We start from the raw sequence: 15311 nt of genomic DNA, 5'->3' as shown, positions 1-15311 counted from the left end.
TGGAGGATGAAAGGGCCCTCAGAGCAGGCAGCTTAGAAAACAAAACTCAAGAGGAAAGGAGCACAAAGATGGTAGCTAAGAAATTCAAAGGAGAGGAAAAGCCAGGCTCAGATGCATGTGTAGTTGGAAAAGTTCTGCTTTATTACGTCAATCTCATATTCACATTTATTTCAAATACCAATATTGGCTAATATTCATAAATGGAATTTCTCAACACAGTTAGAATAACAGATCCTTCAAAACTTGATTATTATAAAACATGTATTTTTGGACATGCTCACAATTTGAAGTTACGTTTTTTTTTACTGAGTTATAAATGTCCTGGTTCATTTGTACGTAGAGATTCTCTTTATCGTCCAGGAAATGCAGGCGATCTTTAACAACTGCTGGATTGAAACCCTCCTCCACTAGTTGTACCTTATGGTACTTAAGATTTGCTGTAAGTTCAATGGCACTCTGCAAAACAAAATTACACTTGTACTTACCAACATCATCATATAATATGGGAATTAGATTAAATTTTCTAGGTTTAAAGAGAATCATATTTTTTAAAAAATCTATACAGTGTAGAAATTGAAGCCTTACTAACAGAGGTATAAACCATCTGCATTCATCTGATGATAATTACTGGCCCACATACTCAATAGTTCAATTATTCTGAATGCGCAAGAAGTGTTGGGGACACAGAAACAGACTAATGAAAGACTTTTCTTACTGCAGTATTTAAATGAGGCAGGAAAACATTAGTAACATTACTCATGCTATTTTCAACTTTTAGTCAGAAAGCGTCACAGTGTTGATCCAGAAAATCATTTTGTTATGTGCTAAAACTCAGTTGTGAACTTCACATCCAACTTAAAAACAAATTTTTCAGACCACTAATAGGGTGCAACATTAACTTCTTAAAGAGTAACAGTTCTGCAGTGATGCAGCCATCTTATAGAGTGCTGACCCTATAGGAAGATCATTAATGACACTGTATGCTGTTAGAATATCTGTATCTTGTTTTCAGATCAAAAAGCAGTAGGATTATTCTCAGAAAAGAGCAAAGAAAATGCCCAATTGAAGACTAGCCTTAAGCATGTTAGACACGAAATTCTTTTCCAAGCCTAGTATCAGAATAGTAGATGACAGATTTTATGAAAATCTTCCTTCTTTAGAAAGTCTTTGGAAAGACTTTGGAAAAACAAGTCTGTATGCAGAAGCAACAGTCTGCCTGTAAACACATGACACATTAGTTGTGCTTACAGAGGAAACTTAGACTTGACACCAGACTTGTCTTTAGAAGGTGACCATCTGTATAAACTACTTCCATGTAACTTGGCTGGGCTGCAGTGGGCTTAACCCTCAACCAAAAGATTCAGTTGGAATTAGTAACCAGACACCGGTTTTTACTTTGAATGCAAAATAGACCAAAAGGCTGTTTAGTATGTTCTTTATTCTTTCATTTGCATTTGTTTAAGTAGGGAATATACGTATAGCACACATCCCTTCTTACCCCAAGTCAGACAGTATAGGGAGAGCTGGCATAGGCGAGTATGCCTATGGGGCAGATACTCTGTTAACACAATCGATATGTTCCTCAGCAGTGAGAATGTACCACAGCTTGTAACCTGTTTACCTGTTAACCTTATACAAAAAGTGAGCATTTCTGTCCCACAGTCTAGCCTGGGATGCTCACTCAGAGATCTCCCTCACATGTCACAATCCAACAAAATCGAAATTATCACAAGTATCTGGTTTAAACCATGGTTTGCGTGTAAAATATTTTCATGTGTGCTTTCTTCTATTGCCAATTATAAACAGTTTGAGCCACTGGTGGAAGGCAACAAGGTTATCATCCAAAGGATATAAGGTGGGCAGGGCACAGAGATACATAGCTGGGCCACCAGCGTCTCCAGGGATAACAGATAGCAGACATCTGGTGATTGTACTGGCATAAATAGCAAAGCACCTGAGCTCAATTTACTACACTTCGTACACGATCTGAAAAGCACAAATACGGCTCTGATTATTCGTCAACTTATTCCTTTCACCTGACGTGCCTCGGCCTCTCAGCCCCCCGCGTTCACCTACCGGAGGACGGGGCACAGCCGGAGCCTCCCGCCGCAGCCCACCTTGCTCGGCACCCCCGGCACCGACCACAGGCCCCGCAGAGGGGCTCGGCAGAGGCCCGAGGGCGGCGTTTCCCTCCCCCGGCACCTGAGCAGCACCGCTCTCCTCACCCGAGGCCGCCAGCAGCCCCTCTGCTCTGGAAGCAGCGCCACAAAGCCTTCCCCGGCCGCCCCGACCTCCCGGCCCCGCGCTGACGGGAGGGCAGGCGGGGCGCCAAACCGCGCCTGGTGCTGAGGAGAGGGCGGCCCAACGGCCGCGCCCGCCTCCTGCCGCGCCTCCTGGCGGCCGTCGGTCCTCTCTCGGTCCCCGTCTGAGGCCGGGCGGTCTGTCTGTCCTCAGCGAGGGGGCTCCCTCAGCTCTGGGTGCTGCCTGCCTTCTCCCGGCGGCGCCTCAAGGCACAGCCCAGCAGCGCACCGTGGTACCAGCAGGTGCTGACTGACCTACACCGTCCCTCCTCCTCCTCCTCAGTCTTCAGTGCCCTCGGATGAGGCTGGCACCTTCCACTGCGAATGAGACTGGTGCTCGTTCTGACGGCAGAACGCAGCCTGAGGGGGCTCAGATCATCTGGAGTTTCAACCTCCAGCCACCAGGGACACAGGCAGCCAAGCCTAGTCAAGGGTCCCACTGAGAGAAATTTAGGATGAGGCAGACAAGGGGTGAGCTGACTTGGAGAGCACGTACTTCGTGCTCCCTACCTCTCGGGATGTACCAGTCCTCGTGCTCTTCCTCACTGGGGAGTAAGTAGACTAAATAGGTAAATAGGAGCTGAGTCAGCTGAAAATGTGGGGGGTGATTTGTTTTATTTATTTATTTTTATTACTTTGAAGCAAATAAACATGTTTATTAGTATTTTAGATGCACAAAAGCGATTTACAGCCCCAGTCTCTCAGTCTTGCTCCTGCCGAGGGCTTGGAGAGACACTGGTTACTCTGACAACCCTGACGCCAGAATTTCGCCCTTCTGATAAGCCTGCAACCGCGGCTTTTCTCAGTGAAGTTTAAGTAGCTGTTGCTGTGAAGAAAGATTAATTCCTTCCTTCCTTCACCACCAAGGGAACAGTTTATTGCCTTCTCAGTCACAGTTTTCTGCTCTTCTATGTCAAATCTGGTACTTCTTTACCCACAAGGCAGTAATTACGTCAGCATTACTAGGCACTATACTTCCTGAGTTCCTGTTATTTTCTCTAATGTTTACCAAGCCCTAGCTACCTATGTTTATACTGCTCCTTCTGATACTTTTGATTTAATGCTAAGATTTGTTTTGTTCTTTAAAATCATGAAGCAAAGTCCTCTTAGGAATGAGTCTGCGCTGTACACTGGGACAATCTGGTTTTCGTCAATAATCCCAAGGGGTTGAGGTGTGTTAGTCCACTGCTAGATACAGCCTTGTGTGTTCAAGTATTTCTTATTATCATAGCAGTTTTAATAGGTAATTAACTGCTATTTCATATGTCATTTGAGGCTAATATATCATGAAATGTGCCACACACATGATCTGGGTTTTAAGTGTTTGGTGCTTTTCTGGTTTTTAAATATGTTTTGTGGGGGAATTGCTATTCCAGGAATCTTGGTTTACTAATCCAAATATCAGTTTAAACACTGTTAGCCTAGAGACAAGAAGTGCTTTTTTGTTGACTTGTTTGCTATCTTCATAGTTCAGTAAACACTATTTAATACCCTCCCTACCCCCCCCCCCTTTTTTTTTTCCAATTAGCTACTGCAAATCTAGAGTTATTCTAGAAAGCTGACAGAGTCTTCTGTGACTAGTTAACACGTGTTTAGCGTTACAAGAAGCATGTGTGCTTGAGGCTGTGCCAGAAACTGGTCAAGGGCCTCACCTACTGCAAGCAGTCAGCAGTGCTGGCCGTTGCCCCTGGGTCAGGCGCTGCAGAAGGCCTCTTGGCAGTGTTTGACACTGCCTGGGCACCCCTGCAGAGCCCCCACAGTCAGTCTGTGTGGAGACAAGAGGCTGCTTGCAGCTGATCACTGGGGCTTCAGTGGGTGCTCTGTTAACGAGTGTTTGATTTCCTATGTATGCTCCCCTCCATAGTCTAGTTCTTTCCAGCTTTCGTTCTTCTAATGTTTTGTGGAAGCACTTGAAACACAGATATATCCTTTTATGATATCTCCATGACAGCTGATGTTCATGGAACTTTCTTTTCTCTGCAACAATATTCTCTGTGGAATTACATTTCAAGGTGCCAGCATAATTCAAAAGGGAATGTATTTCTTGTTATGTAGTTGTGATTTTGTTCCAACATTATGAGTCTAACCTAAGCTACTTTTGTTTTCAGCATAACATCCACTTACACTGGTGAATGTAGGTGTCCAGAGGTAGCAGATGAAAATGGCAGGATGGCAGATTACTACCCATTGGTGAGTTGCTGTTTTTAATAATAATAATAAGTTCAGTGATTAACAACGTTAGAGAACACTGGCTCAATTGTTTCCTTTGAAGTTACTGTCAAAATGTTCATCATCTTTGCTGAGGATGATCATATATCAGAACTTCTAAGGAGAAGATTATTCTATTTTCTATTGCATAGGTGGTTATTCTTGATGAGGTATGATTTTTTTTTTTTTTATTAGGAAGATATGAAATTGTTTTTCCTTCCAAGAACAGGAGTGTTACATCTTTGGTATGTGTTATTGTGATATAAGATAGGGGGTGACTTTAAAGGGCTACAGCTATTTTGGAATAACTCTTTGTTTAGAAATTCATGTTCTGAAATAAGTATATCTTGGTGGAAAGTTGTTCTGGAATAGTTCTTCAGAAAGTAGTTTCAGAGTAGATGTAAGAAATAAGCTGGGAAAGCCATAAACATCAGCTGATCACTTGCATTCAATTATTTAAAAATATACTATGGTAGAGAAATAGATTGTTGAAAAGTTTAAATATTAAATTTCCTAGAATGGCTGCAGAAATTAAGGACCTTGAAGTTAAGAACAGTGAATAATCTTTCATACAAAGTTTTCTTGCTAGATTAATAAAAATTACACCTCTGCAGGTGACATATGCAGTTAAAGAAATATGAGAAATTAATTTTATGTTGTTCATAAAGAATGTGCAAATATTTCAAAATGGAGGTTCCAAAATAATATTGGTACGAAGTATTACTAACCTTTTCCATTTCTTAGTGTCTGGACTTAATTTTGAGCTGGGTTCTTGCTTCTAGCCTCTGTCAATGGCATACAAGCATACTGGGAGGGTTAGCCACTTAGTATTTCAGGGTGTACAAAGATCTTTGATTGTGTGGTGCTGATAATTTGCTTTCTCCTGCCACTGTGGCAAGCAGTTTGTAGGTTCCTTTTGACTTTAACTATCAAACCCTAATTGCTCAACAGTTGATTATCCTCAGCTTTAGAAAATATAAATGATATGTTTATTAGTAGAAAACGTAGTTCAAGGAATTAGTTCACTACTCCCCTCATTTCTCAGTTTCTGTGCTCTACTCTCCTATTTGCTTTTTTAATACCTCTATATTCAGTTCTTTGTACAGGGTTTGTTGTTACAGTGCTCGTTTGCACTATCCATAGAACAGTAAGGGAAAGAAAAAATAAAGACAAACTAAAACATAGAGAATGCTACAGCGCTCCTGTGGACTTGGGAAAGAGACTTCCACTCTACAGGTTCAGGCACCCGTGGCTTCGGTGTGTTAGGCACCAGGCAGGGGTATCTTTGTTTTTTCCACAAGATGTCACCAGAGGGTAAAAAGTAGCTGGAACACTGTGTTAATTTGGGATTCAAGCTCACTGTTCTGCTAATTAAGGGACAGGAATCATGGGAAAGCCCAGCACTCTGTATGCAGCTTTCCTGTTTTTTTTTTTTTTTTTTTTGTTTTTTGTTTTTTTTTGAGATGGGGTTCAGAGTGGAAGACTTGCGGTTTGAGTGAGTCTGTGTAACAAATCAGCTGGGGTTTGTTCTTCTCTTGTCTGCTTCACCTGACACTCCCAATGGGATATTTTTCAGGACTGCTAAGCTGAAATCTATCTTCAGTTTCCAGTTTGAAATGCCTACCTGACACATTTTCAAATTTGCAGTTGCTTTTAAGGGTTTATTTGCAGTATTATCTCAGTGTTTCTGTGAGGTTGCAATTAGATGAGACAGGCTGACCTGATCTAATTCATTGGTGTGGCCAAAAGGGGTGATTCTGTTTCCCTCTCATCCTTATGTGGCCTTCTACCTCTGCCTCCCTTACTGCAGCTCCAGTGCTCTTCTGACCCTTCAGCGACCAATCCAGCTCACTAAACCAGCAGAATATATTTTGCTGGGTGAGTTCCCTGCTGGCTCACAGAGTAGAATTGGCTCATCAAGGCTCATATTAGTACTATGAACAATGAAAAGGAGGGAGTGAGGAGACGATAAGCAGCAGCTCAATCTCCTTCCCTACATGCAGTGTTTCAAATTCTCCTTCTGTTCCCTTCCCTCTTCTATATGAGTTGCAAGGTGCAACTGGTCCTATTAACCAGGAAAAAAAAATAATGAATGCAACAACCAAGCTCATAGTATATGGAGAGATAAGTCAGTGAACCTATCCATGGCAAAGTTCGAGCCATTCCATTTTTGGCCTCGCAGTCTGGCAGAGGTTCAGGAGATGAGGGTCAGTGAAATACATGCGCTGGCACCACTTAAACTGTGCTAACATCAGCAGTTTATTGGTATTTTTCCAGATCTTTCCCCACTTCTGGTGAATGATGCTTACAAATTTGTAATGCATCAGGATTTCTAGTAGATCAGCTAGGCAAGCTGACTTGCTGGTCTCAGCTGCAGCTAATTTGACACCTCTGTTCACTGAAATACTTTGCGATCAACAGTCTCCAAAAAACTTTTCCAAGTGAGTGAACCTTTCCTGTGACCCTAGAATTTTCAAGAAAGTTTTGTCTGATGGATTGCACAGTCCTTCTGTTCTCCCTGCTCCCCTGTCCATCCCCCTGCCAAAAAAAAACACCCCACAAGAAATCTGTATGTTGCAGGGTACCTTTGCTTTGCTGCACTCTATCCCAAGTTCCTTTATGTTCCTTTGTGTTAACGAAATTACTATTAAAAGGTAAAGGAGGTGCAACCTGGCTGTGAATAAACATGGCATGACTCATTAGGCAAAACCATATAGAGGGTCTAGATTTATGTGCCACACATAGATTTCTGACAGTGTGGGCACAGCAGTTCTTGTTGGAGTTGATCCTGCTGCAAAGCCAGAAGGCTTGTAGCACACATGTAGCACTCATGGCAGACTATGAGCATCTGTCTTCCCAGAGGCCTGCATGGAAAACTGGAGCAGGAAGTGGGAGAAGAGAAAGGAACCTTTCATATGTTCTACCTACATATATTGGATCTAAAAACTCTTAATGAAACTTTCTCATTTCAAGAAATTGTCATTTTGCAACTAAGAACTTGTTTTGGTACGAAACTTCCCACCAAATCTTCTTACAATGCCATGTTTACTTCTAAGCTATGAAAGTTAGAACAGCGAACTATTTTCTGTTGAGATGCCAGCTCACACACAGCTCTCTGCTCAGTTACAACTGGCTGAAGGTGAAGCTCTCTGATTCATAGTGTAACTCATCTTTCTGTTGTAGATGTGTTAAAAGCAACTGGTATGAAATTATGGGAATCAAATTGTAATGTTCTACGATGACATGTGAGAGATTCCTGGCACTGGATGGTAGCTGGATTCTTGGTACTGAGCCCATCCTTATCCTCCCTGGACAGAGATGGTTAGAATTCAGCAGAGCAGATCACAGATGTGCTCTTCAAGATCAGGGAAGGGAGCCGTCAAAGCTCAGGAATTATCCTGTCTCCTAATACAGAAACCCCAAAGGGTGTCTTGCTCAATGTTCTTTTGTGGAGTTGAGGGAATGTTTCCATCCCATAAATAGATTTAGAATTCTCTTAGTTCATTACAGATGCAAAGCCAAGCTCCTTCGAGAGCTATGTCAGCAGAAGGTGGTTCAGAGTTCAGATAATTATGTTAGTAGGGGTATACGAGTGATGGCATGGAAGCTACCTGCTCCCTCCTCTCTGTTGCTGAGAGCTTATTAGCTGTCAAGAACTGAAGTGGGTGAGAGGAGATGAAAGGGTAAGCTTTAAGCAGATAACTTAGCTGAGCCTTGACCTCAGGAGAATTTAAAATTACCCCTTTTCAACAATTTTGCCTTTGCTTTATTTTTTCTTTTATGATGGAAGGGTAGATGGCATCCATGTGTCCAAATCCAGTGTTGTTTTTGAACCACTAAATTTAGGCTTGAATCAGATTCAGTGTATAAATCACAATGAATTTATGAAATCACTTTTCAAATTATACTTGACAGACTTTTAAGAGGCATTACAGTTTGAGCATTAGTCACAGCTGCTGCCAACAAGAGCATCGAGTGATGGAATATGCTTATCAAAGAACTGTCTTTTCTTTGAAAAAGGGGTGGGGTAAAAAGAAGCTTTATTCTTACAGTCTTATTTACTGAGCTATGGCAAACTGAACAGATGAGATCTGTGGTCTTGTTTAGTCCAGGGATTCTTCAGCCTCTTTCACAGGAATAAACTGCCTGCATACACTATAACATAATGCTTGAGTCAGTACACGTCTGTCAAAGAGAATATTTAAAAGCTCAAAAAAATGCACAGGTTGGCTGAGGTTCTGTAGCTTATTACTTTTGTCAGAGAGTCTCTTCAAGGCATTCTCTGCTTTAGTGTGGAAAGGCGAAGAGGAGGAAAGATGGTTTTTGTAGCAGTCTTCCTAAAATAAATAGAAGTCTAACAACTAAGCTGAGGCAGGGGAAATTTAGGCCGGACATCAGGAAGAGGTTCTTCACCGAGAGGGTGGTCGCGCACTGGAACAGGCTCCCCAGTGAAGTAGTCACTTCACCAAGCCTGTCTGAATTTAAGAAGCGACTGGACTGTGCACTTAGTCCCATGGTCTAAACTTTTGGGTAAACCTGTGCGCTGCCAGGAGTTGGACTTGATGATCCTTATGGGTCCCTTCCAACTCGGGATATTCTATGATTCTATGCATTAAGCTGTTCTCTCCTTGAAGCTTCGGATGGATGAGGTTGCTGGAGGGCTGATGCTTTCTGTCTGTTCCAAGAAATAAAACAGGTGGAGCAAATGCTAAGTATTGACACAAAAATCATGCAAACCTTTGCATTAAGAGGCCAGTAGTTTACTTGCAGTTGCCACTCACACAGTGGTTGAAGGAACCAGGATTTTTGAAATTGTTTTTCAGAGATACGATGTGATATGGCTACAATTTTAACTCCACAGGGAGTGAAAAGAAAACTGGCTGCAGTTGATATTTTAGGGGCATAGCAAAGTTCTATTAGTAATTTCTATAAATATTCTTCAAGACAAAATGTAAAGCAGTCTTGAAACTTTACATGCTAATGCAAAACAGGGTATGTCAAAGACCATATGACTGAGATTAATGAGACTTCAAATGTTGTAGAGCCATGCGGTTCAATTGGCAGTCCGGACAGAAAGTATTGTCACAGTCCTGATCCTAGAACATGTTGGCAGATCATGTTACTGTATTCGTGGCAATAGTGGTCTGAATGAAATCTATCCGACCAAGTGATGTGCCTTTTGCTGCATGAACCTTCTGCATTTTTCAGTAGTCAGCACTGCACTGTCTCTGGAAATGACAGAGAGTAAAATGTCATGGATTATGATCACTAAATCCCTTGCCTTCACAGAACTTTCTTTAGCACTGTCACCTTCCTATAATAGAAACGTGACATCTAAAATTAAAACAGATATTTACATATGTATGTTTGTACTCGTGTTTATGTGCACATACAGTGTAGTTAGTCAGAATGTGCATTTCTGCAGGCTCTACTAGGAAACTAATTGAGTTAGTAAGGCAATCATTTCTGTAATGTATCATGACTTGTGAGTAGCTGGTAGGACAGTAGAAAGTCCTGTCTTGAACTCAGCTGGATTCAGTGAACAAGGACTATTTTATTTGCTCAAATTTCAAAACTTCTTTTGGACTAGCTCTAAGCCAAAAATTTGTCTAATGATTATCTCACCCGAACTCTGTCATTGTTTGCTATTTAATTGCAACTTCTATCTCCTTGTTGGCTGGTGTCCTGCCCTTCACATATATGCACCTCTACTACCTGTGCTGTTTCCTTTGTGCAGTTACTGGGCTTTGTTTTGGGTGGGGGTTTGGGGTGTTTCTTCACAGCCCTCCAGTATTACAGTATTACCTTGTTTCCCCTAAAAAAGAGTTAAATGATTTCCTAAACTATCAGACATGATTGAGATTTAGTGCATTACATATTTATATTGATATGTTCTTCTGATGTACATATGTTGATATGCATTTTGATTGTATATGTGATTTAATAGTATTTGGGAATGCAATTTGAGACATTTTAACACAAAGAAATACGAGGAGCAATGCTTGCATGAATAGAAAAATGCACTAAGAACTGAATCATGCCAGTGTGCTAGGAATCTTAGAAAAGTTTGATTTATCACTACCTAAATTTCTTACATAAAACATCTACATCACCCATTTTCAAGCCGGAGATCTTTTTTTTCCCCTCTTTTGATTTCTTAAAGGCAATGAAACTTTCAGTCTTGCTGCCTAAGAACTTAAGGTTATATGACTATGGATTGGGTGTGTGCATAGGGATTGGGTGTATGCATAAAATGATTTCAGTTGGAAGGGACCATTAAAAACTCAATACTCAACCCCCCTGCTATGGGCAGGGACAATTTTCACTAGATCAGGTTGCTCAAAACCCCATCCAATCTGGCCTTGAACACTTCCAGGGGATGAAGCACCCAAAGCTTCTCTGGACATACTGTTCCAGTGCCTCACTACCCTCTGAGTGAAGAATTTCTTCCTTATATCTAATCTAATTCACACTCTTTTGGTTTAAAACCATTACCCCTTCTCTTATCACTGAATGTCCTTGTAAAATGTCTCTCTCCATCTTTCTTATAAGCTCCCTTTGAGTATTGAAAGGCTGCAATAAGGTGTCCCTGGAGCCTTCTCTTCCCTAGGCTAAAGCACCCCAGCTCTCAGCATTTCTTTGTAGAAGAGGTGCTCTAGCCCTCTGATAATTTTTGTGACCCTCTTTTGGACCCCCTCTAACAGGTCCCTGTCTTTCTTGTGCTGGGGGCCTCAGAGCTGAAGGCAGTGCTCCAGGTGGGGTCTCACAAGGGCAGCAGAGGGGGAGAATCACCTCCCTTGACCTGCTGGTCATGCTGCTTTTTATGCAGCCCAGGATTTGATTGGTTTTCTGGGCTGCAAGCACGTACTGCTGGCTCATGTCCCATTTCTCATCCACCAGTGCCCTCAAGTCCTTCTCCACAGGGCTGCTCTCAATCTGTTCATCCCCCAGTCTGTGCTGATGTTTGGGATTGCCCCAACACAGGTGCAGGACCTTGCACTTGGCCTCACTGAACTTCACGAGGTTCGTGTGGGCCCACTTCTCAAGCCTGACCAGGTGCCTCTGGATGGCATCCCTTCCTTTTCTTGTACCCACCACACCACTCAGCTTGGTGTCAGCCGCAAACTTAATGAGGGTGCACTCAATTCCAACACCTATTTCATTAATTAAAAAAAAAAAAGCTACAGAATTTGCCCTTTAATAACTATAAGCAATAAAATAGGCAGAACATTTAAAGTTTCTCATCAAGTATAAAGATTAAACTGGTGTGGGTAAAGCTGGGAGAAAGAATTTCCTACCATTTTACATATGAAAAACGTAGCTTGTTTGGTCAGGTAAGAGATTAGATCTTACTATATCTTTCTTTTCCCTGTGAAGAATGATAAAGAAAGATTTTATACTATTTAATTACACAAAATGAGATTACCTTCAAAGGATTTTTAATGTAGTACATTGATTTTCAGCTTTTATTACAGGTCACAAGTTAAAGTGAAATATATTACATTAAATTGTTTTAATCATGTCTAACAATGTCTCGACTCTTTTTAGACTTCTTTTTTTTTAGAGTTGACAACTAAATTATGAGCTTAAAAGGGAAAAAATAATATGTAGTTTAAATATTTTCAGATGCGTCTGTTCTTCCCAACTCTAACAGTCCAGATTTCTGAACTTCTGGAATTTGGAAACTTGCTTTCTAAGAAGCATATTGGATTCCCCTGTGTTGTTCCTGTTAGCTAACAGATAAGATTTGCAGTGCCAAATTCTCTTCTTGTGGTTGTATTCTGCTGGAATTTAGTGAGCAGTATCATTGACAAGGCACAAGGAACTGAACTCTCTCACAATTTTATTGTTGAATAGAGATATCACAAGTAAGAACTATTGAATATATGCAAATGTTGAGACCAGCTCAGACCAGGCTTCCTCTACAAAAACATTGTAATCACTTATAGAGCAGAAATACTGGTAGGACAGGATACGCTGTTTTTTAACCTTAAAAATCATGTCCCCCAGGTGCTTCAGGCACATTGCTGTACCACTTTACAACTCCAGACAACAACAGATGCTCTGAAAGGTGGGATGTCAATTCATGACCAGATGGAAATTCACATTTAAACAGTGGTGTAACCTCTTGAGACTTTTGTTTCTCTAATAGATAAATATTAGAGGGTTAATTATAAGCTCAGCTATCTTTTTTTTTTTTTTTTTTTTTTTTTTTACTTTGATCTTTGTTAACACTAGTGTTTGGGCCAGAATATTGCTGGTAATTGGAACCACGTTGCTTTAAATGGATTACATAGTTGTCAGAATGATATGGTTGTATATAAGCCTGCAAGGCACTTTGTCATTCAAAACTGATGGAGAGAATATTACCAAAAAAAAATAATCATACAGCTCTATAATGAACTTTTCAATCCAAAGAGCTCAGCACTTGCTTAGTAAACCACATGTCCAACTAAACCCTGAAAGAACACAAAAATAAATGTTGCAGATAAACCCAGACTCATGCAATATTGAGGGATTCTAGAATTTCATTTGGGTAACAAATGAGTTGCCCAAATTTAAGTAACTTTCTGGTATTTGAATGAATGAAATCAGCTTTATTTACATTTGAGTAATTGTTACTGTCATGTTCCGTGACTTTTGTCACTGTTAAAACTTACATTGTTGAATAAAGCCCTTCTCGTGGAGGAGGAGGAGGAAGATAAAAAGAGCTACCTAGCATACAAAAATAGGAGTACTCTTGTGTTGATGCAAAAGAGTGAACTGTGAAGAGTGACACTTCTCATACACCACAAATGTGAACCGTATGAAGCCCTTATTGGGAGGTTCTTACCCATAAGAGGAGGTGTGCAGCGAAATGTGAGGGGCTACTTTAAGGAGACATTTTAAATTTTTTATTTTCAAGTGACACAGTAGGTGGTCAAGTGATGAAAGAAGCATAAGGATACTGCTAGGTTGCATTTTAGATGAGTGGTGCATCGATATCGTTACAGATATCAAGGCCCATGTGAGGGCAACCTGGGGGTCAAATGACTGTTCCTCAGCGAAGGCTGGAAGGAAAATGCTAATGAAGCATGAATAAAGGTTTCAACGTCAGACAAAATATATGCCAGTTAGGAGAAGGAAAGGATTCCTGCTTTGACTGTACTCAAATGAAGATTGGCTTATGGCCAGGAGGAACTATACCTAAGATAGGAAGAAACAGACCTTTGAGATATGGGAAAGAATGTTTTCACTGAAAAAACGTGAGCAGAAAAAATGCAGTCCATCAGGAATATAAATAAATGACAGGGCACTCAGCGCAAAGCCCACTGTAATGATGGTGGCAACAATTTTAGGGACCCTATAGAGTATCAAATATATGTAGTAAGTAGGAAAAGAAGTATTGTGCAGAGTCAGAAAAACTATGTAAACTGAGTTGAGAAAGAATGATCCAAAGGTCCAAAACTAGCTGATAAGTTGAGAAGGACAGGAAAAGAAGCAAGACCTTTGGATTTAGCCTCAAGCCAATCATTAATTCTTTTAGAAGGTCAATGTGAGCAGAGTGACCTTAGCAAAATCAACTGAATCACATAACAAGCATATGAGCATAACTAGAATAACCTTTTATTATTATTATTATTATTAAATAGATGGCAAAAATTGGTAACTAGAAATTAAGTAACATCAAGAAAATTCCTTTTTGAAACTAAGAATAAGCTTTTTGATACAAGGAAACATTCAATACAAAGAAATATAGTTTGAGGCAACTATATTACACGCGAGTCCTAACAAACTAAGATGTGAAAAAGTTCTGCTTTCATTTGAAACAGGACAAAACATGTCTGATATCATAACAGCTAAAATAATTAACTTTTCTCCCCAAAGTATGTAAATTCATGATGAGAGAAACTGCACTGTCCTATTTCTCCTGGGAAGCTGCAGTGTTTATCTGTGCCAAAAAGGCAAACTGTTGATTTATTAATTACCCAGTAGAGTAAAACTTGCTTACTCTTGTATCTAAGGCGTGTTAACACTGTAGCTGTTTTGCTCTGTGCTATGACTGTAGTTTTAATATACATTAGTAGTACTGATGTTTACCTTCTCCCTGCTATAGATATGTCTGCTGAGTTCATTAGCACTGCTTGTGGTCTCACATATATATAGAAGTGATGCTAAATATCATGTCTATTCATGGACATGCCCCGCAGCACTAGCACTGAAAAACAAAGCATCGACTGAAAGAGGATTAAGTAAAGTTGAATAAACGGCACAGCATGGGTGATAAAGGCAGAACCAAAAATAATAAGGTTAAAATAAAGATGTAGACCTCTACTATTTTAAACGAAAATATCTCGGGTAAAACTATTTTTTCCTATGTTGTCTTTTTACTTTTGTAAGGCAAAATTAAAAGTGAAGTTGTGTGTAAAGTTGAGAAAATGCAGAACTACGTGTATTAGGTAATTATTACCAATGTTTTTATTACCAAGTATGAGTAGAGCTGGTAGCAAGCAAATTTCTTATTGCAGAAGCATTTTAGAAGATACGTCTCTTTCTGGTAATATTATTACTGAGCGTTTTTGCAGGGGAAAAAGTGTAAGTCTACCAGGAGCTAATGATTTTAGGCTTTCATTTTAAGATGACTTTTCATATCACAATATGCACTTGAAGAAGCCAGAATTTGAAATTGGTTGGGATTTTATAGAAACACCCCTTCAAATTATTATTATTTTTTGGAGAATCACAAAATCTTTAGATTGTTGTCTAAAACTTTGAATTGTTAAGCAATGAATTAGTGACTTGTTTTGTAAAATTGAATTCCTG

The 15311-nt window shown here is 40.2% G+C and overlaps 1 protein-coding gene across 1 annotated transcript; it reads right to left on the bottom strand.

The window, feature by feature from the left end:
- Positions 1–118: 118 nt before the first annotated feature.
- On the bottom strand, positions 119–4488 carry SLC27A2 (solute carrier family 27 member 2). The gene is made up of 3 exons (XM_067003877.1): positions 4425–4488; positions 2077–2504; positions 119–456 (listed from the first exon to the last, which is right to left on the bottom strand). The coding sequence occupies exons 1-3, from the start codon at positions 4486–4488 to the stop codon at positions 220–222; spliced, it is 729 nt and encodes a 242-aa protein (XP_066859978.1). The 3' UTR covers positions 119–219.
- Between the last annotated feature and the right edge of the window lie 10823 nt (positions 4489–15311).

The sequence above is a fragment of the Anser cygnoides genome, chromosome 11, assembly GCF_040182565.1.
Source record: "Anser cygnoides isolate HZ-2024a breed goose chromosome 11, Taihu_goose_T2T_genome, whole genome shotgun sequence".
Classification (NCBI taxonomy): Eukaryota; Metazoa; Chordata; class Aves; order Anseriformes; family Anatidae; genus Anser; species Anser cygnoides.
The sequence above is the reverse complement of the archived record's forward strand: the minus strand, read 5'-3'. Positions and strand labels throughout refer to the sequence as shown.